A 20,216-nucleotide genomic window follows, 5' to 3' on the forward strand; every position below is an offset into this window, starting at 1 on the left:
AATCTCAGAATGGGAACTCTTGCTGCTTGAACATGTTATATCTTTTCCCTGTTGGATCAATAACCATTGAAATCTATGTGCTGCAGGTGTATTGCTGATACATTAGTAATGATTTTTAAAATTATACGAGCAGATAGTACAGATATATACTCTTGTTTTTGTTATTTTTCATAGAATCTGGATATTGCTGACAAATTCAGCTTTTGTTGCTCATCCCCAAGTGTCTTGGTCATCTGTTTCAGTGAGCAATTAAGACTTAGTGTTTTGCCACTGGAATCAAATTTCAGCAAAACTGGGCAAGGGTGGCCAATTTCATCAAGTAAAGAGCATTGTGTCATCCAGATGGACTTGACTGAGTGCACACCTAATTTGCAATGAATAAAATTTGCAATTTAATGTTCTAAAGTTGTAAGGTTTGAGCATGCGTATTTTCAATAAATGAAGTAAAAGAATAACTATGAACTGGCTGAGGTAGCATCCGAAAATCGATGTTTCGGGCAAAAGCCCTTCATCAGGAATGATGCTGGGAGCCTCTGGGGTGGAGAGATAAATGGGAGGGTGTGGGTCTGGGGAGAAGGTAGCTGAGAGTACAATAGGTGGATGGAGGAAGGGGTAAAGGTGATAGGTTGGAGAGGAGGGTGGAGTGGATAGGTGGGAAGGAAGATTGGCAGATAGGACAGGTTATGAAGTTGGTCCTGAGCTAGAAGGTTGGAACTGGGGTAAGGTGGGGGGAGGAGAAATAGGAAACTGGCGAAGTCCACATTGATGCCATGGGGTTGAAGGCTCCTGAGGCAGAAGATGAGGTGTTCTTCCTCCAGGTATCGGGTGGTAAGAGAGTGGAGATGGAGGAGGCCCAGGACCTGCATGTCCTCAGCAGATTGGGAGGGGGAGTTCAGCCACGAGGCGGTGGAGTTGATTGGTGCAGGTGTTCCTGAGATGTTCCCTGAAGCACTCTGCGAGAAGAAATCAACCCCACCGTCCCATGGCCGAGCATTCCAACTCCCCCTCCCACTCTGCGGAGGTTATGCAGGTGCTAGACCTCCTCCATTGCCACTCCCTCACCACCAGATGCCTAGAGGAAGAAAGCCTCATCTTTCGCCTCGGGACCCTTCAACATCATGGTATCAACATGGACTTCACTAGTTTCCTTATTTCTCGTCCCCCCACCTTACCCCTGTTCTAACCTTCCAGATCAGCACCATCCTCATGACTTGCCCCATCTGTCAATCTGCTTTCCCACCTATCCACTCCAACCTCCTCTCCGACTTACCATCTTTATCCCCACCTCCATCCACCTACTGCACTCTCAGCTACCCTCTCCCCAGCCCCACCCTCCCTCCCATTTATCTCTTCACCCCCGAGGATCCCAACCTCATTCCTGATAAAGGGCTTTTGCCTGAAATGGCGATTTTCCTGCTCCTCAGATGCTGCCTGATCTGCTGTGCTTTTCTAGCGCCACTCTAATCTTGACTTTAATCTCCAGCATCTGCAGTACCCATTTCCGCCTATGAACTGGCTGACTCTGGATCCTCATTAACTGAGTGAACTAGGTTCTATGTTTTGGGAACATGTATATATAAACAAGTTGGTGTGAGTTAATATCTGAATGTAATTTACTATACAGCTACAGGGTTAAGCATTTCAAGGAGTTCAGTGGAGGAAGGAGAGAGATGTTTTGTTGCTTTTTTCTGAACAAAGTAGCTGATTGTGGAGTAGGACTGGTACCTTTTCCTAGTTTTAAACTAAAAATAAGATACTTAATTCATGCTTAGCTGTCTAGTCTTTTAATGCCATATTTCTTAAGAATAGCTTGTTAGGTTCAAGATTGATACTAGTCCATAAAAATGCAATAAAAATAAATGTTTCAGAGTGGGAATTCTTCAAGTGAAAATAGTAGGGATACTTGAATGACTTAATTAATAACTGATATAAAGTGTAGTAGAGATGATGGGTTGGTTCATGTGTTGCAGTTGCAGCATGTAGGCTCTGCCGAACGCTAAGGTGATCCACAGAGAACATATTTTAAAAAGTGTTTGCAACTCAGACAACTTCAAATACATAATTATTATCAATATTAATTACTTGGATGACAGAAGAGAATCTATAGCTACCAGTTTGCAAGTGACAGAAAAATAATTGGGAAAGCAAGTAGTGGGAATGACACAATGTGTGTGGAGAGATATACACAGTTGAAAACTTGGCAGTTGGAATGTAATGTAGGTAAATGTGAGGCACTTCAGCCGTAACAAAAGCGGAAAGAATGCAGAAGCACAAGGAAGTCTTGCTAAAATTATATAAAGCACTACTCAGACCAAAATCAAACAGCAACTGAAATTGCTGGAGAAACTCAGCAGGTTTGGCAGTGTCTGTAGGCAGAAAACATAGTTAATATTTCATGTCCAGTGACATTTCTTCAATTCTAGTCAAACTAATCCAGGAGTACTGTAAACAATTTTTCTCCCATTATCTAAGCAAAGATATTAGAGGCAGTCCTGGAAAACTAGGTTGGATCCAGGTATGGAAGAACTTTTCTTATCAGGAGAATTTAAGTTGGTTGGGCTTGTACTCATTGGAGTTTAGAAGGATTAAAGACAACCTTTTTGAAACGTTGAAGTCTCTTACAGGCTTTTCAATTTAGATATGAAGAGGTTGTTTCCTCTTGTGGGAGAGATTAAGACCAGAGGACATAATTCCAGTGTGAGGAATCTCCCATTTAAAACAGAACTAAAGAGGAATTTCTTCTCTTAGAGGGTAGTGAATCTGTGGAATGCTTTACTTCAAAGGGCAGTATTAAGATTCAAAACTGAGATTGACAAATATTTAATCAATTCCATAATCAAGAGCTATTAAAGGATAAGGCAAAAAGCTGGAATTGAAGATTTTCAGATTAGCCATAATCTCATTGAATGGAGGATCAGATTCAATGGTCAAATGGCTTACTCCTGTTCATACATAGCAAGCTCTCATGGATTTTTATGATATTCGATGATCATTGCCACTCTAGCAATTATTGACAAAACTTACACTGTGCAATTGTATTGCTGAAGCTGTGTCGAGCTTTGCTTCTCTACCTCTGACTGCAAGGAAAATGTCTAACATTCAAAGAGATCTAATGGACAGCTTTTCTTTTCTTATCATTAGAAATATAAATATACCTTAGTATAGTAGCTTAGCTTTTTCTAAATGTTTTAAGATGTGGAGGTGCTGGTGCTGGTGCTGGGCTGGGGTGGACAAGGTCAAAAGTCAGACAACACCAGGTTATAGTCCAACAGGTTTATTTGGAAGCACTAGCTTTGGAAACACTGGCCCTTCGTCGGGTGAAATATAAAATTGAATCATATACTCTAGGAAAGTTACAAATTCAATTGAGTCTGTTTGCATTAGCTGAATTCAGTGAAGATGGTAAAAGTAATTTTTTATTTACTCATGGGATGGAGGCATTGCTAGTTAGGTCAGGATTTACTGCCCATTCCTAGTTATCCTCGAGTAGGTTGTGGTGAGTTGCTTCCTTATCAAAAGCAATTAGGAATGGACAATAAATGTTAGCTTATCCATCAACTCCTAAATCTCATGAATGAATGAAAAAAAATGTGGCCTCATCACATGACAAAAACAAAATATTAAATTAGGATTCCTATTCCTTGTAACTATTCAAAGACCCCTGCTGAAAAATACATGAAAGCCAGAGAAGGCCATGACTAGTTTTAACTCTGAAGCTATCATAATGTATTGAGAGGTTTATTTAATGATTTGAGGTTGGGCAATGCAACATAGCCTTTGGGACTTTAAACCCTGGGTGTAAGCTCATGAAATGTCTCAGAAATAGTTATAATCATGCCTAATAGCACAGTAGCTGCTGTCTGCTTTTTGGCATTTTCCTTTTATTTTGTGGTGCTCAGCTGCAGTGAGATGGCATGTTGCCAACATGACAGGAAACCCACCTCACTAGATATTAAACCGACCACATTCTGCGATATGATTCAGAGGTTTCATGAGAATACTCTGCACAAATCTGGCCCTGAGTTTAATTTTTTTGAATCAAATTGCACTATCGTTAAACCTGTTTATTATTTCCAATGGCTTCTAGGAAACTGGTAGGGGTGGACCATATTACATTCATTGGGATTCAAGTATTAGCTAACCTAAAAAACAAGTTCAGGAACTAATTTCTGCCATTGCACATGGATAGAGAGTTATAAGTGTAACAATGAGTCTGTGACCATTTCTGTTAGAACAAAAGATGGTCTTAACATGACACAATCTATTAAATAAAGCGGTTTCAGTTATTTCACAATATATTAACAGTGTTAATTTCATCTTTGATATTCCAAACTATAGCAGCCAAACAAAATGTTTAATGCTACTTGTTTTGACATATCCTTACATATGGTTAAAGGTTATTCAGTATTGATCAGTAATTATTCCCAGTCTAAAAGAATATACTTTAATTGAAGGTGAAAACATGGACTGTGCCTATGAATAATGCCAACGTGCTTTTTGTGGGTACTTCACATCATAAGAATGGATCAGAATTCTGATATACTATGGACTTTTTTTAACTTTTAATACCAAAATATGTTTATTTTTTAAAGAGTACTACTCCTACAACCAAAAAAGATCACAGACGTAAACTCATTGCTGGAAAAATCTTCTGTGGGACCCATGAAATTCACACCTGTCAGGGAAACTTCAATAACAGTGAGAGAAACATAACAGGAAAAGATAATGGTGGGGCTGACTATTGTTTTCCTCTCAGTGGAAAGCCACCTATTGAAGACATGTTTTGTGCTTTGCCATCCCAGCAAACAAAAACAGCAGTTAAAAACTGATTGCAACCCAGGCCTGCAGAAGAAGGTATACTACTGAAGCAGTTGAAGTGAACTGAGGCACCTATGTTTACAAATCTGGGTTCAATGTTAGTGTTCTGTCAAGGTCAGAGTTGAAGACCCAGTCACTGCATTGCAGGTAACGGTATTCACACAATTTGAGTGTGAGAAGCCAACTAGTTAGCAAGTCGGTCAAGAGGAGATAGGACAGAAAGAGCTTCCCATTCTGAGTGCTGTTACCAAGCCAGTTGTAAAAAGGAAATAGGACAAAAAGAACTTCAACAAACTGTAAAGCTTAAGAATCCTGAAGGAGAAAGTGAGGTCTGCAGATGCTGGAGATCAGAGCTGAAAATGTGTTGCTGGAAAAGCGCAGCAGGTCAGGCAGCATCCAAGGAACAGGAAATTCGACGCTTCGGGCATAAGCCCTTCTTCAGGAAGGAAGAAGGGCTTATGCCCGAAAAGTCAAATTTCCTGTTCCTTGGATGCTGCCTGACCTGCTGCGCTTTTCCAGCAACACATTTTCAGTTAAGAATCCTGAAATCAGCCATTCAATTCTCAATAGTCCATTGTCTACACCTCCCAAACTACCCAGAGAGACTGATCTGTATGTCATACAACTGTTACCTTTATTTAAGATTTACTGCTTGTTCCCAATTTGTATGCACATGTGCCGCATTAGGTCTTGTTTTTGTTTAGTAACTCATAAACTCAACCTTTTGTTGAGAGAGCCTGGTTAAATCAGCTTTTTCTTTAAACATAAATTCATTTGTTTTGAGTGAAAGGCAGAAAAACAATAGAGAGATAATTTAAAAATTAAGCCTGATGCAACCAACTGAGGGAAGGTGGGGGTAATTTGATAAATGAATAAAGAAGGGAACCAAATAACCCCTCATCAGCTGGGAGTTAAACTATTGAGGTATCCGACTGGAAGTGAACCAACTTGTGGAACCTTGCCCAGGGCCTGTTTGTCATTTGGGATACATACTTAATATCTCAGGAATCACCTCAACCTCAGCACCTTCACCTACACAAGCAATGGAAAGGGCCCCACACATTCTAAGCACACTTTCAGTTTCAATTCTTCACGCTTGATCCATACATAAAAACGTAGAGAAATAACCTTTTTGGGAACCAATACCTGAAATATATATGCTTTCCAGCACTATAGCCAGTAACACTGCTGGTGTGACCATTAATGTTGGACTCATGATCCTGACTATTGGCATCACAACTTGTGTTTACTGATTTACTGCTTTCCAACTATGATAGCATTCTGACTTTGCTAACAGTGTTAGTGTGCCTGTTTTTTTCCTGTAACTAACTCTAGCAGGTTAATTTTAATTTTCTTGGTAGCTGCTAGACAACATTTGATATCTATGGACTAACTTGGCCAGAACTCTGGACAGCTCATATTGTAATTTATACTGTAATCCCGTTCACATGACAACGCCTTTAGGTAGTTTTACTTATCCAATCTAGCACGCATTTCCTGCTCCACTTTCCAGCACTTGTGGTTCTTGGCAGACATGCTGCTCCTTATAAATCATGTAAAGCCCTCTCAACTCAGATGTTAGCTAAAGTGGGTGAAGTAACTCCACATAGGTTGGCATCCTGTCACCAAGCCACCCTTTATTTATATGTGCATAGCACATGATACTGACCAACAGGCTCAAAGCCAGCTCCTAGTGTGATTAGAGCCCCTGATACTCTTGTTTCTACCCATCAGCCAAGGCTCCCTGATTGAACCAGGTTAACGGCCCCAATTAGGGAACTCATATGCTATGATATCCACTTGACTGATATCATTCCAATCACTACAGTGGGATTCAACACTAATCCTTCTTCTTTTCTCAGGTCAAGGGAATGATATTTGAAACACAAACCTACAATGAGACAATTTCAGAATCGTCAGTCAGCTGTTGCAAAGAAAAGACAGATTCTGATTTTCAGTTAAAAATCACACAACATGAGGTTATAGTCCACTGGGTTTAGTTGGAAGCACACTAGCTTTCAGAGCACCGCTCCTTCTACAGTTGATATTGGAGGGCACAATTCTAAGGCACAGAATTTATAGCAAAAATTTGAGTCAATCAAGTTATTTTTCAACTTTTTATTTCAGTTACATCACACTGTAAATTTTTGCTATAAATTCTGTGCCTTAGAATTGTGTCCTCCACTACCACCTGATGAAGGAGTGGTGCTCCAAAAGCTAGTGTGCTTCCAATTAAACCTGTTGGACTATAACCTGGTGTTGTGTGATTTTTAACTTTATACACCCAGTCCAACACCGGCATCTCCAAATCCTGATTTTCAGATTTGCAACCTTTACCAGATCTAAAATTAGGTCATTTTAATAAAGTATCTTATTTTCGTTATACAGTAAGATACTGGGCTGTAATTTTACCCTCACCAAAAATGGCAAGGCAGCACAAATAATTGGGTCAGTTGGCCTTGATGAGATACTTGACCTCTTCGTGCCACTTTAGTGTTTTGCTGGGATAGAAGAGAAACTTGGGAAATTTCCATTGGGAAATTTCTCAACCCTCCTGCAGTTAAAGCCCTCAAGTGGTCAACTCATGGCCATTTATGGGCCTCAACTCAGCACCTACCTGATTACTGCCTTCACAGCAGATAAGAAAAATATCTGGTTTATTAGGAAATAAAGACAATCTGTCTGGGGTTGAGGGTAAGAGGCTCAGGGTTGAAAGCCAGCTGTCTGCCTTTGACCATACCTCCTAGAACCCACCATGAGAGTCCTGAAATAAAACATTTTCTTTAGTCTAGGCTGTCAATGAGGACCTCTGGACCTAGAATTTGCTGGCTTTGGATTAGGTTACAGCTTCTAGGGAGATGGGGCTTCAATATTGAGGCCTGTGATTCACTAAGAAGCTTGTCAGTCAGCTCTTAACAAGCTGATTGAAATTTAAGCTGGTCGAGGGGGGTGCGGGAGGTTTCTCATTTGGAGGAGTGGAGTCACTTACCACTGAACATTGCCATCCTTATACTTGGCCTGCAAGATGGAAAATCCCAAAGCTAGGTTTATTCTCCTTACAGCAGAAAAAGTTAAGGATAAATTTATTACAGCCTTTTAAAATCATTAAAGTACTTGATATAGTTAATAAGAAGAAACTGTTTACAGTGGAACTAAGTCCTTATTGACAAGACACGGAGTTAAAGTTTCAACAAAAGAACCAAAATGGAGAGAGGGGATTTTTATTTTCCCTCAACTGGGGGATGTTCAGGGTGGGGCCAGTGGTGGTGGTGGCAGAGAGATTGTTACAATGAACTGGAATGCAGTGCCAGAAAAATGTTGAAAATATTTTCAACAATATCCTTCAAAAATGCAAGGTATGAAGACTTGAAATGAGCAAGTTACACAGACTGAGTGAAAATACAGGGGAGTGAAATGAATTTTAATGTTCCTTCAAGAACCAGAAGTGACATGATGGACCAAATAACCTCCTTCTGTGCTGCATCACTGTGATTCTTGTACTTTTGAAAGATAATGTTTTAGTATTATGATCTAATTACAGGTTGGAGGTTAGTTAGCTCAGTTGGCTGGACAGCTTGGATTGCAATGTAGAGTAACACTAACAGCATGGGCCTAATTGCCACACTGCTAAGTTTGTCATGAAGGACTCTCCCCTCACCAGAGGCATGGTGACCCTCAGGTTAACCCACCACCACCACCACCACCACCACCACCAGTTATCTCTGTAACGAGATACCAGCCCAATGGTCCGGTGGAACTTACCTTTACACATTTACATTCAAGAACTTTCATTTTGAGCAGAAATCTACAATCATTACATGTGAGTGCAGTTTATTTGGCACTGGTAAATTTGGAAACATGCCTTAGCAAGCTTCAGTACCTTCAGCAGTGAAGGACAGAAAAAGGAGAAAGGTTAAGAAAAAAATAACTTGTACAAGCATGTTAATTTCACCTCAGTGGGTTTCCCTGTGAAGCATCTGTTTTGCTGTGAATGAATGCACATCGGAATGAAGATTAAGGTTTGTCTACTGCCTGGCATCAATGTGTGAAATAAATAATGACTGATTTTTCTCATTTGAACATTTTTTACATCTATCAATGAATATTCCAGAATGTGATTTGAAGAAACGATACTTCCACACTCTGAGAAATCAGACAAGAAGTTATTTCTGTCTCTCATTGCAGATTTGATTAAAAACATGAGTCACTTGCGTAGCTTTCTCCCCATCCATTAATTTCCTTTCTTGGCAGGCATTCCTCCTTACTCACTGTCATCATGCCAGAATTCCTATCAGGATAAGACCCATAACAGGAATGATAAAACTACCATGTAATAAAAAATAAATCATGGAAGAGGAGAACCAAAATATAAATGGCAGCACCCCCAGTAATGCTTAATTAAGACAATAACATGAATCTGCTCACCACTTATTACAGATGTTGCTATGAAATGAGAAAAAGCTTTCAATTTCACAAAGTCTTGCAATAAATTGTTTGCAATTCCCTTAATCGTCGTCATTATTCTATAAAGACATACAGAAACACAGACAAAACATCTGAGAAGGTGAAGCCACACATCCACTATTCTTAAATTCTTCTTAGAACACAAACCTAGAAAACAAATGGATGGCCAGATTTGTAAAGGTGGAGATGGAGCAGTTAGGTAGGTGGCAATAGCAAAAGAACTGCAAAATTAGTGAAATAAAATTTGTAACATGCAATAGTTACAATTAAATGTAGGGTGCAGTAAAATAGAAGGAATAATAGATGCTCCAAGTGTTTTATGGATGGTGTGAAAATTGTTCTTGGAAAAAGTGTAAGACCTAGAATTTAAAAATTTTGACTTTACTGAGCATAAAAATCTAACTAAAATGTTAAACAACAGTGCAGTAGTACTGTACACAGCAAATACATGCTGAAATATACTGCAGCATCAAAGAAGGTAAGCCGGAAGACAGTGGCCTAGGCAGATCACATCTTTAGTGTTTTGGTTTTGATTAAATGAGAATATATGAGATCAGAACATTGAGGGAATTGGTTCCATCATATGTCACAGTTTTTATTTGTCTCTCTAATTGCTGTTAGAACCCTTAATCCCATTCCCAAATAAATATCTAAATGTCCTTTTGATATAATTATCTAAATAATAAATGTCCTTTTTGAACATTATTAGTTCTCACTGGATCAACTGCCCAGTTGGGAATCTGTACTGTACTTCTAATTCATAACTTTTCAATAGTACAAAATCCATCTCTAAAATCAAGTGTTGATTGAAGCCTGGGTAATATTTTTATCCATGGCAGAAGTGGGTACTGCAGATGTTGGAGATTGGAGTCAAGCTTAGAGTGGTGCTGGAAAAGCACAGCAGGTCAGGGCAGTATCTGAGAATCAAGAAAATCGATGTTTCGGGCAAAAGCCCTTCATCAGGAATGAGGAGAACTTCTTCAAAGTAGGAATCCTTGGAAGAAGATTTGCAGTGAGGTTATTCCTGATGGAGGGCTTTTGCCCGAAACATCGATTTTCCTGCTCCTTGGATGCTGCATAACCTGTTGTACCTTTCCAGCACTAATGTTGCACTTGCAAAACAAATGGAAAAACAAGCTTTCATCAATATTATATATTCTTAGGTGTACTACAGCACTATAATTTGAAGTATTTCTTGATGCAGGCACAACAATTTTGGAAGTATGCAAGGAATTACATTATTTCAGATTTTAAAACTCTTTAAATTATAAATCTGCTTGGTGTACTCATAAGCAGTGAGGAAGATGTATTCCTAAGCTTTTAAATCAGTGGCCCAATCTGTTCATTAATGCATTTCACTTTTCACAAAGGTCAATAATCAAGTTCAACTGGAGTTATTTTATTAATACAGAAAGGGACTATTTCTAAATCAGAGTTACTGTTCTGCTGTTGATGAAACTGTGAAACTTTAAATAATGGTACAGAATTGCTTTGGTAGCAATATCTTCCAGCCCCACTTGATAAAAATCACTAAAACAATGTCTATGTCAAGTCCAGGGCTAAATTTCTCCAGTTCATGTCTCAATCTTTTGCAGTCTCCAACATGCCAACAACTACAAGGTTTGTATGATATTCTGCATTGTCCCAATTACGTACCCCTCTTGCTCACGTCAAACCAAATGGAGTTTTCATTTCACAGAGTAATAGTCTCAAAAAAACCCTTTTATGAGCACAGTGGCAAATCATTTATTAATCACTAATTTCCATCTTGAAACCATGGTGTTCTAAATCCTGTCTCCTCGTGTTATTTCATCTTACCTTTTAAAATCTATATCTTGAATTATTTCTTAGATCATATTTCCTAAATGTTGTCTTCATTCCTTCCTGCCTATAAAATTACCTTGAGATATTTCTCTCTAAAATGAACCACACAAGTATAATTCTCATTATTCAAAAATAATTAGGCATACCTTTAGTTATATTTCACTTTTGGACATTTACCAATTTGTATTTGCAGTAGATACTGCTTTGAATTCTGAGGCATTAATTGTGCCTTTCACTGTTCAAAATATTTTACTTCTAAGGAAGTTGACACACACTGTTATATTTACTTGTATAACAGCATCTCTACTAACTCCTTCTATATTTAGCCAGAATATGTCCTCAATCTACTGGTCTGAGCCTATACAGAGGAGGTGAAGTTTGCATCAAGTTGCAAGTAGAAAACAAGTGAAACATTAGCCATTCCAGAATATCATGATAGTGGATCGTAGCCCCAAACTACTAAAGATATATTTAATGTTTAAGAAATTCAAATCTTTTATTTAAAAAACAATAAAAAAGACATAAAGCCAAAGGTAACTGGGAATGTAAATTCTAAGAATGTAATTCATTGGATGTAGGTTTGCTTGCTGAGCAGACGTTTCATCGCCCTATTAGGTAACATTTTCAGTGGGCCTCAGGTGAAGCAGTGTACATGATTCCTGCTTTCTATTTGGGTTCCTTTGGGTTGGTGATGTTATTTCCTGTTCTTTTTCTCAGGGGGTGGTAAATGAAGTCGAACTCGATGTGTTGGTTGATAGAGTTCCAGTTGGAATGTCATGCTTCTAGGAATTCTCGTGCGTCTCTCTGTTTGCCTTGTCCTAAGATGGATGTGTTGTCCCAGTCAAAATAGTATCCTTCCTTATCTGTATGTAAGGATACTAGTGAGAGAGGGTCAAGTCATTTTGTGGCTAGTTGGTGTTCATGTATCCTGGTGGCTAGTTTTCTGCCTGTTTGTCCGATGTAGTGTTTGTTACAGTCCTTACATGGTACTTTGTAAATGACATTAGTTTTGTTCATTGTATAGGGTCTTTCAAGTTCATTGGCTGCTTTTTAGTGTGTTGGTGGATTTGTGGGCTACCATGATGCCAAGGGGTCTGAGTAGTCTGGCAACCATTTCCAAGATGTCTTTGATGTAGGGGTGAGTGATAATGTTTCTGGATGTGTTTATCTGCTTGTTTCGGTATGTTGCTGAGAAATTGGCAGACTGTGTTCATTGGTACCCATTCTTTTTGAATACACGGAATAGGTGATTTTCCTCTGCTCTGCAGTTTCTCTGTGCTGCAGTGTGTGTTGGCTCATTGAAATAATGTTCTGGTGTAGCTTCATTTGTGGATTTTGGGATGATTGCTTCTGTAGTTCAATATTTGGTCTATATGTGTTGTTTTCTTGTAGACGCTGGTCTGGAGTTGCTCATTGGCTGTTCGCTCAACTGTGACATATAGGAATGGCAGTTTGTTGTTGTTTTCCTCCTCTTTAGTGAATCTTATGCCAATAAGGGTATTATTGATGATCTTGAAGGTTTCCTCTAATTTGTTTCATTTAGTGATGACAAAGGTGTTATCCACATGGCGGACCCAAATCTTGGGTTGGATGGTTGGCCGAGTAGAGCAAACAGCCAATGGGCAACTTCAAACCAGCATCTACAGGAGAACAACATCCCAACATCTGATCTATATATATATGTGTTGTGTTTTTTTAAAATAATTTTTGGTAAAACTAATAAACTCACTCTTTTCTTAACTCAAAAAAGGCTGGTAAAATTGGCTCCTTTCAAAACATAAATACATCAGAATTAGGAAATGTATCCTACAGGGAAGGAATCCCTTGTGTTAAGTGTTGTGACCAATTGATGCAAGGCAAGGTTGTTGAGTAAAGAACAGTAAAGGAGCTGGTTCCTGCCTTCTTATCTGAGAATACAATGGTTTGGGGGTATTCCAATTGGAATCACAATGAATTGAGACCCTTGTCCAGTGACTAGTTGTAGCAATAGTGAATAGATATGCCAAGCAGATAGACTCAGTATTTTATACAAGGCTGTATCTCCCAAAACTCCCCAAAAGTTCCTACTGTCTATTCTGTGTATACACGCATGTTATGAACTTCTTTGCCAATGGAAAAAATTACAAGTGCCCAAGTCAGCCCAATAAATATGAGCTAACAGGACAGAATGACATCATTGACAGCACAGGCAGGAATACTGAACATTTTGAACACGTACTGTAGCCACTTTGGGATGCCAGCAGACATTCTCTTTTTACAATATTTAATATTTCCACCCTGAAAATTCACTATGGTGCAGATTTCACTGCAAGTGTTGGGATGCACTTGTCAGAAAACTCTGAAGGCCAAGGCAGGCATATCCAGGACTCTGCTTCTGACGGAAATGAAATCTCTGATTGAACAGTGACCATCTGGAGGAGGGAAAGTGTTGGGAAGGAGAAGGTGATTTCTAGAATCTCTCATTAGCTGTGCTTGTGAGTGCAGGCCAAAATGGCAATCTGAACTCAAAATAGGGCCCACTTCAGCTCCTCATTAGTCAATGATCAGGGATATCTCCACTGGGGCATAAAAATGGAGCAAGCTAATGGGAACATAACGTTCAGTGCCCCATTCCTCATGATAATGATCTAATAGTCAACTCTTTGTCAGGGATTAACTCTATAAGTTCATTTATTTTAGACAATATTATACATTATTAGTTATGAAGCAGATTGCCAACTGATTTCTATGTCTTCAGCTGCAAATGCATAACTGGTGTTTGGTTCCTCCATTGATTGGATGGCTTGTTTGTGTTGCAGATTAGTGCCAACAACATTGGTTCAGTTCCTGCACTGGTTGAGGCTATCATAAGTGTCTCTCCTTCTCAACTTTTCCCTTTGCTTGAGGCATGGTGACCCTCAGGTTAAACCACATCTCACTCCAATAAGAGAGCTTCTCTATGGTCTGGTAAGACTACAGTGACTTCACTTTATAGTACAAATTCTTGAATATTTAGTAGTTCTGCTGTGAACCAGCTACACAGCAAACCACTGTTATAGGCTGAGACCGTACACATTGTGTTTCAACATAGATTCCAATCTAATTAAGAAACCTTTTGTTAATATTATAATAGGTGTATGTTGGATGAGCTACAGATTTTCAGGGCCTTTATTAGGGCATTAATGTTGGTGCTGACTGGCCATATATAGATGTTCAGAAATTGCATCAGGTACCAGTCGATAAATGTAAAAATGGTCAGTGTTCTGGAACACAAAACAAGGTAACTAGCTGCTGTGAAACTGTGGATATGATTTGCCTTCCCCTGACTATACTGTACTATGAGGGACATGTCAAATTTAAACTACGGCTCTGCATTTCTGAGGAAGCCTGTTCAGAATCCAATGTTAGAAGTACAAAACTCTTTATTTACAACATAAACAGAGAAAAATTGCAATCTGTGTATGATTACCATTCCTTAGAAAATCCAGTCCATTTATCTGAATAATATGCTTGCTGCAGCTTGGACATGCTGGTAAACTTTGAAAGAGCTACAGAATTGAATGTGTGCTATAAATGCACTGTAGTTAAAGTATATGTGTTGGGAGAAAACATTTAAGACATCTATATGTTACTAGGTGGAAAGAGATGGCAAATGTTCTCCTGAGAAACCTTTTTCTCATTTATTTCAAGGCCTTCTGATTGTTGGATACTGCATTTATACTTTTTTCAAACTCCTATAACACAATCCAAAAATGGTCTTATGAGGAGGAGGCCAAAGAGAACAAGCCTCCTTTCACCATTTCCTGAAGCTGCAATTCCATAGCTACATCCACCAAGCAGGAACGTTGTGGTTCTGTATTCCAGCAGAGTTTCAGGCTAAGATGAAATTTTCATTTGTCAAAAACTGTTCAACCCTTTAACACAAATGTAGTGGTTGTCTAGAAATTCCTCCTACGCTTTTTAGCAGTATTGTATAAAGCCAGCGAAGAGCTCAAATCCAGGCCAGGAGTTTGCTACAGAAATAAGATTGATTTCAAAATATCTTCTGGGTAGCAGGCAATATGCAGTGGACTTGCACCACCTGCTTCTCAGTCATATGAGAAAGGTATCTTTAAAAAAACTGGACTAGATTTTATTTGTTATGCAAAGCATAACTTAGAAATGAAAATGTGTTGCTGGTTAAAGCACAGCAGGTCAGGCAGCATCCAAGGAACAGGAAATTCGACGTTTCGGGCCAGAGCCCTTCATCAGACTCTGGCCCGAAACGTCGAATTTCCTGTTCCTGGGATGCTGCCTGACCTGCTGTGCTTTAACCAGCAACACATTTTCAGCTCTGATCTCCAGCATCTGCAGACCTCACTTTTTACCCATAACTTAGAAATGTCTAACAAGGTATTTCATTACAATACAGTGGCATTCCAGTCTTACCATTTTTTTCATTAAGCTGCTTCTATGAATAATCAGTGGTGAGTCAACAATTATGAGGTAAAAATTCCACTGCAATGTCTCCTCTTCCTGACAAATACTAGAAATGTATATCAGAAAATCACACATTCCCAATGGATGATTTTCTGTTAATTTATGAAAACAGGAGCAGATATAGCAATTTTTAATCATGAAACCCTACAAACCCTACACAGGGCATGCTTCTCAATTGTAAAACAAAAAGTATCATGGAACAAAGGAATTTTTTCCCACACTTCTCAGCTTGTCAATTTTAAACTTATTGTAATTTTGTATGAATTTGTATAACTCTGTTTTATCTGGGCAAATATGGCAGCCCATCAGAGTTGTTAATTTCCTAAAAACAAAACAGAAGAAAAACAATTTAAAATATTTTGGGACTTTTGGTTTTGAGCCTGGGAAGGTTCCTGTTTTTTTGAACAGTCGTAGGATCTTCAAAGACCTGTGGCAACATAAAAGCCCCCAAATACTGTACTGATGTGTCAGGTTAGTAAGTTATTTTCTGCTGTATACTCAAATCTTTATTGTAAGAGAGGTGTTTTTAAGTTGCATTCCTACAATGTTGAAACAGGCTGTTCAGCCCAACATGTCCACACCAACTCTCCAAAAGCATCCCACCCAGCTTCGCCCCTTACCCTATCCCTGTATTCTCCATTGATAATCCACCTAACCTACACATCCCCATACACTGTAGGCAATTTAGCATGTCTAATTTATCTAACCTGCCCACCTTTGGACTATAGGAGGAAACCAGAGCACTTGGAGTCAACCCAGTTAGACATGGGGAGAGTGTGCAAATGCCACACAGTCACCTGAAGCAGGAGTTGAACCTGAATCCCTGGTGCTGTGAGGCAGCAGTGGTAGCCACTGAGCCACCATGCTGTTGTGAAGCAACCAATGCTTATATATGCAATGCTAGGTCTGTGATGAATTTCTTGATCTTAGTCAAACAGTTATGGCATTATAATTACCTTCAGGGAGAAAAGGAAAGAAAAATTAGTTTTTTGAACTTCAAAAAGACAAGCTAGTGAAGTAAGCAGATAGGTGAAAGCTGAAGCCCAATGTCAAAAACTACAAGGTGATTCACCTTGACAAAAAGAGCATGGAAAGATGTTCTAAATTAAAAAGTACTGCTCTAAAGTGTGCAGGAGCACAGAAACTCAGCTGTATTTGTGGGTTGGTAAAGGTAGCAGGACAGGTGAAAGGAGCAGTTAATGAATCCTACTATATCCTAGGCTTTATTGATTAGGGGCATATAGTACAGGTGCAAGAATCTTATGTTGAACTTGGTTAAAAACACAGTTGGATCTCATCTGGAGTATTATGTACAATTTCACATTTTGAAAATGTGAATACATTGGATGGAGTGCAGAAAAACTTCACAAGAATGGTTCCAGGGATGAGAAACTTTGGTTATAAAGATAGATTGAGAAGTTAGGACTGCTTTCCTTGGAAAAAAGAATGCTATGGGAGATTTACCAAAACATTTCAAAATGGTACAAAGTCTGGACAGATTAAATAGAGAGAAACAATGGCAATTATTTGATTCTGTGATCATGCCTGTTATCTAGTGATCCCTGTCTATAGAGATGTCAAATTATGACACTGTCTCACTCTTATCATGGATTGTAAGTATGGATTGTATTGCACCCAAAATAACTTATGCTTCATTCAAAATCATGTCTGTATTCAATTCACTTCAGAATCCACATCCTTGAGCATTAACAGAAATCAATAACTTTTCTGATTTCATTTCGTTTCTCAACTCGGCTTCAGAATGTTCACAATGATCCAAGCTAATGTACTCATCAACATATAATAATAAGAAAAACCCTCCAGGAATGCAGTCATTGAGTCAGACAGGATTGATGATGTACAAATTGGATCACCAACAAGAAACTAATACGTGTGAAGTATCAATAAACAGTCTTGAAATTACACAAGTTGAAGTGTGGTATTTAAATGAATTCCATTGTTAGCTTGCTCTCACACTGCAGATGCCAGCTGATTTATTCTATCATTCTTGCATACTACACTTTCAAGGTCAACTCGTGAATAGTATTCATTCCTTTCACTCTATCTACATCCAATTGAAAAGATCTGACAAAGCCATCAAATTATCGTTGGGAATTGCTGATTCCGTTAAAAGCTTAATTTAATCACAAGTTCTCTCTTTAAAAATTTCAAATGCAACATTTTCAGTTGATTATTGTTGAATAAGCTCTCTTTCTAAAGCTACTTTTTCGACATTGTTGCCAAGCATAATGGCACAATGCATTGCTTCAACAAAATTAATAAAGCACAAAAGAAGGTGTAAATCAGCCCAGGATATTTTTACAGATATAAATGCAAAGAGATGTCCATTTGCTTTGCAGGATTATAAGGATATCTTTCAATAATCATGCCACTGGACGAGAGTCACATTAGTTGAAGCAACTAGAATCCCAACCTCGACCATTAGTTGAACTCTACTACCCTTGGTAATAGGCATACCACTGTGGTACTTCAGTTCACAAGAAAATAGGAAGTCATGGATTGGAAACTCTTACAACATTGGCAAGGATAATTTGCCTAGTTTCTAAAATAAGGCTCGGGCCTGATACACACTTACCCCAGTCTAATGTTCAGCCATCAGAATGTGAAGTTACTGCAGCAGTGTGCTCCACTGCAAGCAATCCATATGTCAATGAGGTTGGGAATTAATTTCAGAGGCAACTTTGTATTGACAATATGCCATCAAGTAACAAAAATACAACACTTCTGGCAATGGTCACATCTGACAAAGGCAACACAGACAAATAGCCTGCGACAACATCTGAACCAACTTCTTTTGGGTTGGTAGAGCCATTGCTGGCATTAATTGAAAATAATGTCCTTTCCTCCCAATGAACCTTGTAGCATTTGGGTAAAACAAAAGTTTAACTTTAGCATAAGGGCTAGTTGGAAGTTGAGGATCTTTCCTTGACCATCATTTGACCAGTATCCCATTACTGACCCAAATGCACCTACGAACTATTTCAACACAGCTAATTCTTATATTCTGCTCCCACTCATTCTTTTATTTCACTGATATAACTTGTTTTGTAATGCCATCTATGTACAATGCAAGTTATCTCATACGGTTCTCACTGAAAATTTTATATTTATGTAGTGGAAGAGAAGTAACAAATAATCTTGCCTATCTTTTCATCTTCTTGAACCATTTTCCTCTCTTCGTGAAGTGCTCGCAACCATCTTTGCTTTTCCTCTGGTTTCTTTACACAGAATAAGTGCACTTCCTCTGTTTCCTTGTTCTTAAGTTTGAAGGCATTCTTGGCATTAACATTAAACTCCTCATCTCTTCCATCAATAACGTCATTTATTTCATATTTGTCCATATCAATTCTGCATTTGTAGTAAAGTATGTCCCGTCGTATTAAATCCTTGAGGAAAAAAAAAATTGAGAAACAACAAAAGTTATAACAGAAGGCTCTGTAAAGATTCATTCCTGAAAATTATTGATGTTAGTTATGAGAATGCTTTGTTATCACTGAGAAACAATTGGCAGAATCTTTCGGGTCACTGGGGGCTTTCCAACTGAAGAGCTTGAGAGAGACCAGTGCTACCTCTTCTTGGTATGCCCACCAAACCACATGTAAATCACCAAGTGGTTCGGCCACTTGTGGGTCTTCTCCTGGAACCAAGATCCCAGAGGCAGATTTCCCACCTTGTGTGAGCCACTAGCTAATCAGTGGCCAGCTGGTCCTGTGCTCAGCTGTGCTACAAAGGACGTAAAGGCTTTTGCAGCAAGGACATCCCCTTTGGGGGCTTTCTGTCATGGTTGAGGGTTCACAGGTAGGAGAGGCTGTGTGTCAGAAGTAGGGACAGGGAGATTACTCTGCCTGATGACCAGTCCCTTGATTTGACATTGAATGCCTTTGCTTCAGTTTCCTCAACCCAAGCTGACCTACAGCTTGCACTCCTTTTTGCTATCCCTCTGGGAAGGACGTTTGTTGATAGGCCCACTTACAGCTGGTTTAATCCAAACAGTGGTGGGCTGGAGCACTCAATTTGCCATCTAAAAGGGCCTCAAATAGTCGAGGGGTGAGAACAATGGCCACAGACTTTCCCAGTCAGAGCTTAATTCTGGTGGAGATGAGAAAGTGTCAGGATTGGATACAGTTCCTTCCCAACTAAATAATTGCCCTCGAATCCTGTCTTCTGTTTTCTCTTCTCTGGGATGAGAAGATACTGCAATATGACAAAATATAAGGTCGGAACATAGCAATAACAGTGGCCATTCAACCCATTATGTCTGTTCCATCATTCTATTAGACCTTGATTATTTATAGATTTATAGTTATACCTTCACTCTATTTAATTGTCTTTGCTATTTTTTCTCAGATAGAAAAGAATTATGTTTTTCAGTCTTAACAACATAAATTGATCCAGTATTCACAGTCAGTGGAGAGAACAATTCTAGATTTTCACGACATTTTGTGTGGAAAAAATTTCCAAGTACTTTAGTGGTAAATGGTGAATCTCTATCTTTGATACTGCCATTTGTTTTGTTATGCACCTGAGGAATCGGTTTCTTGTAAACAACCCTGTTAAAATCCTTTATCAGACAGATACTAAAAAGGGTGAAATGGAAAGGATTTTTAAATTATGAAAAATCTCGGCAGAAT

General features: G+C 38.9%; 1 protein-coding gene across 2 annotated transcripts in view; it reads right to left on the reverse strand.

Annotated features, from left to right (window-relative positions):
• The window catches only part of arhgef9a (Cdc42 guanine nucleotide exchange factor (GEF) 9a), a 349,853-nt gene that overhangs the window by 6,223 nt on the left and 323,414 nt on the right, over positions 1 to 20,216 (reverse strand). The window contains exon 12 of one of the 2 annotated variants that reach the window (XM_060832122.1): positions 18,728 to 18,971. The exons of the other annotated variant lie outside the window; for it this stretch is intronic. Within the exon in view, the coding sequence (XP_060688105.1) occupies positions 18,728 to 18,971 (244 nt within the window). The remainder of the gene's footprint in view (positions 1 to 18,727; positions 18,972 to 20,216) is intronic. 2 annotated transcript variants of the gene reach the window in all.

Source organism: Hemiscyllium ocellatum, chromosome 11, assembly GCF_020745735.1.
Source record: "Hemiscyllium ocellatum isolate sHemOce1 chromosome 11, sHemOce1.pat.X.cur, whole genome shotgun sequence".
Classification (NCBI taxonomy): Eukaryota; Metazoa; Chordata; class Chondrichthyes; order Orectolobiformes; family Hemiscylliidae; genus Hemiscyllium; species Hemiscyllium ocellatum.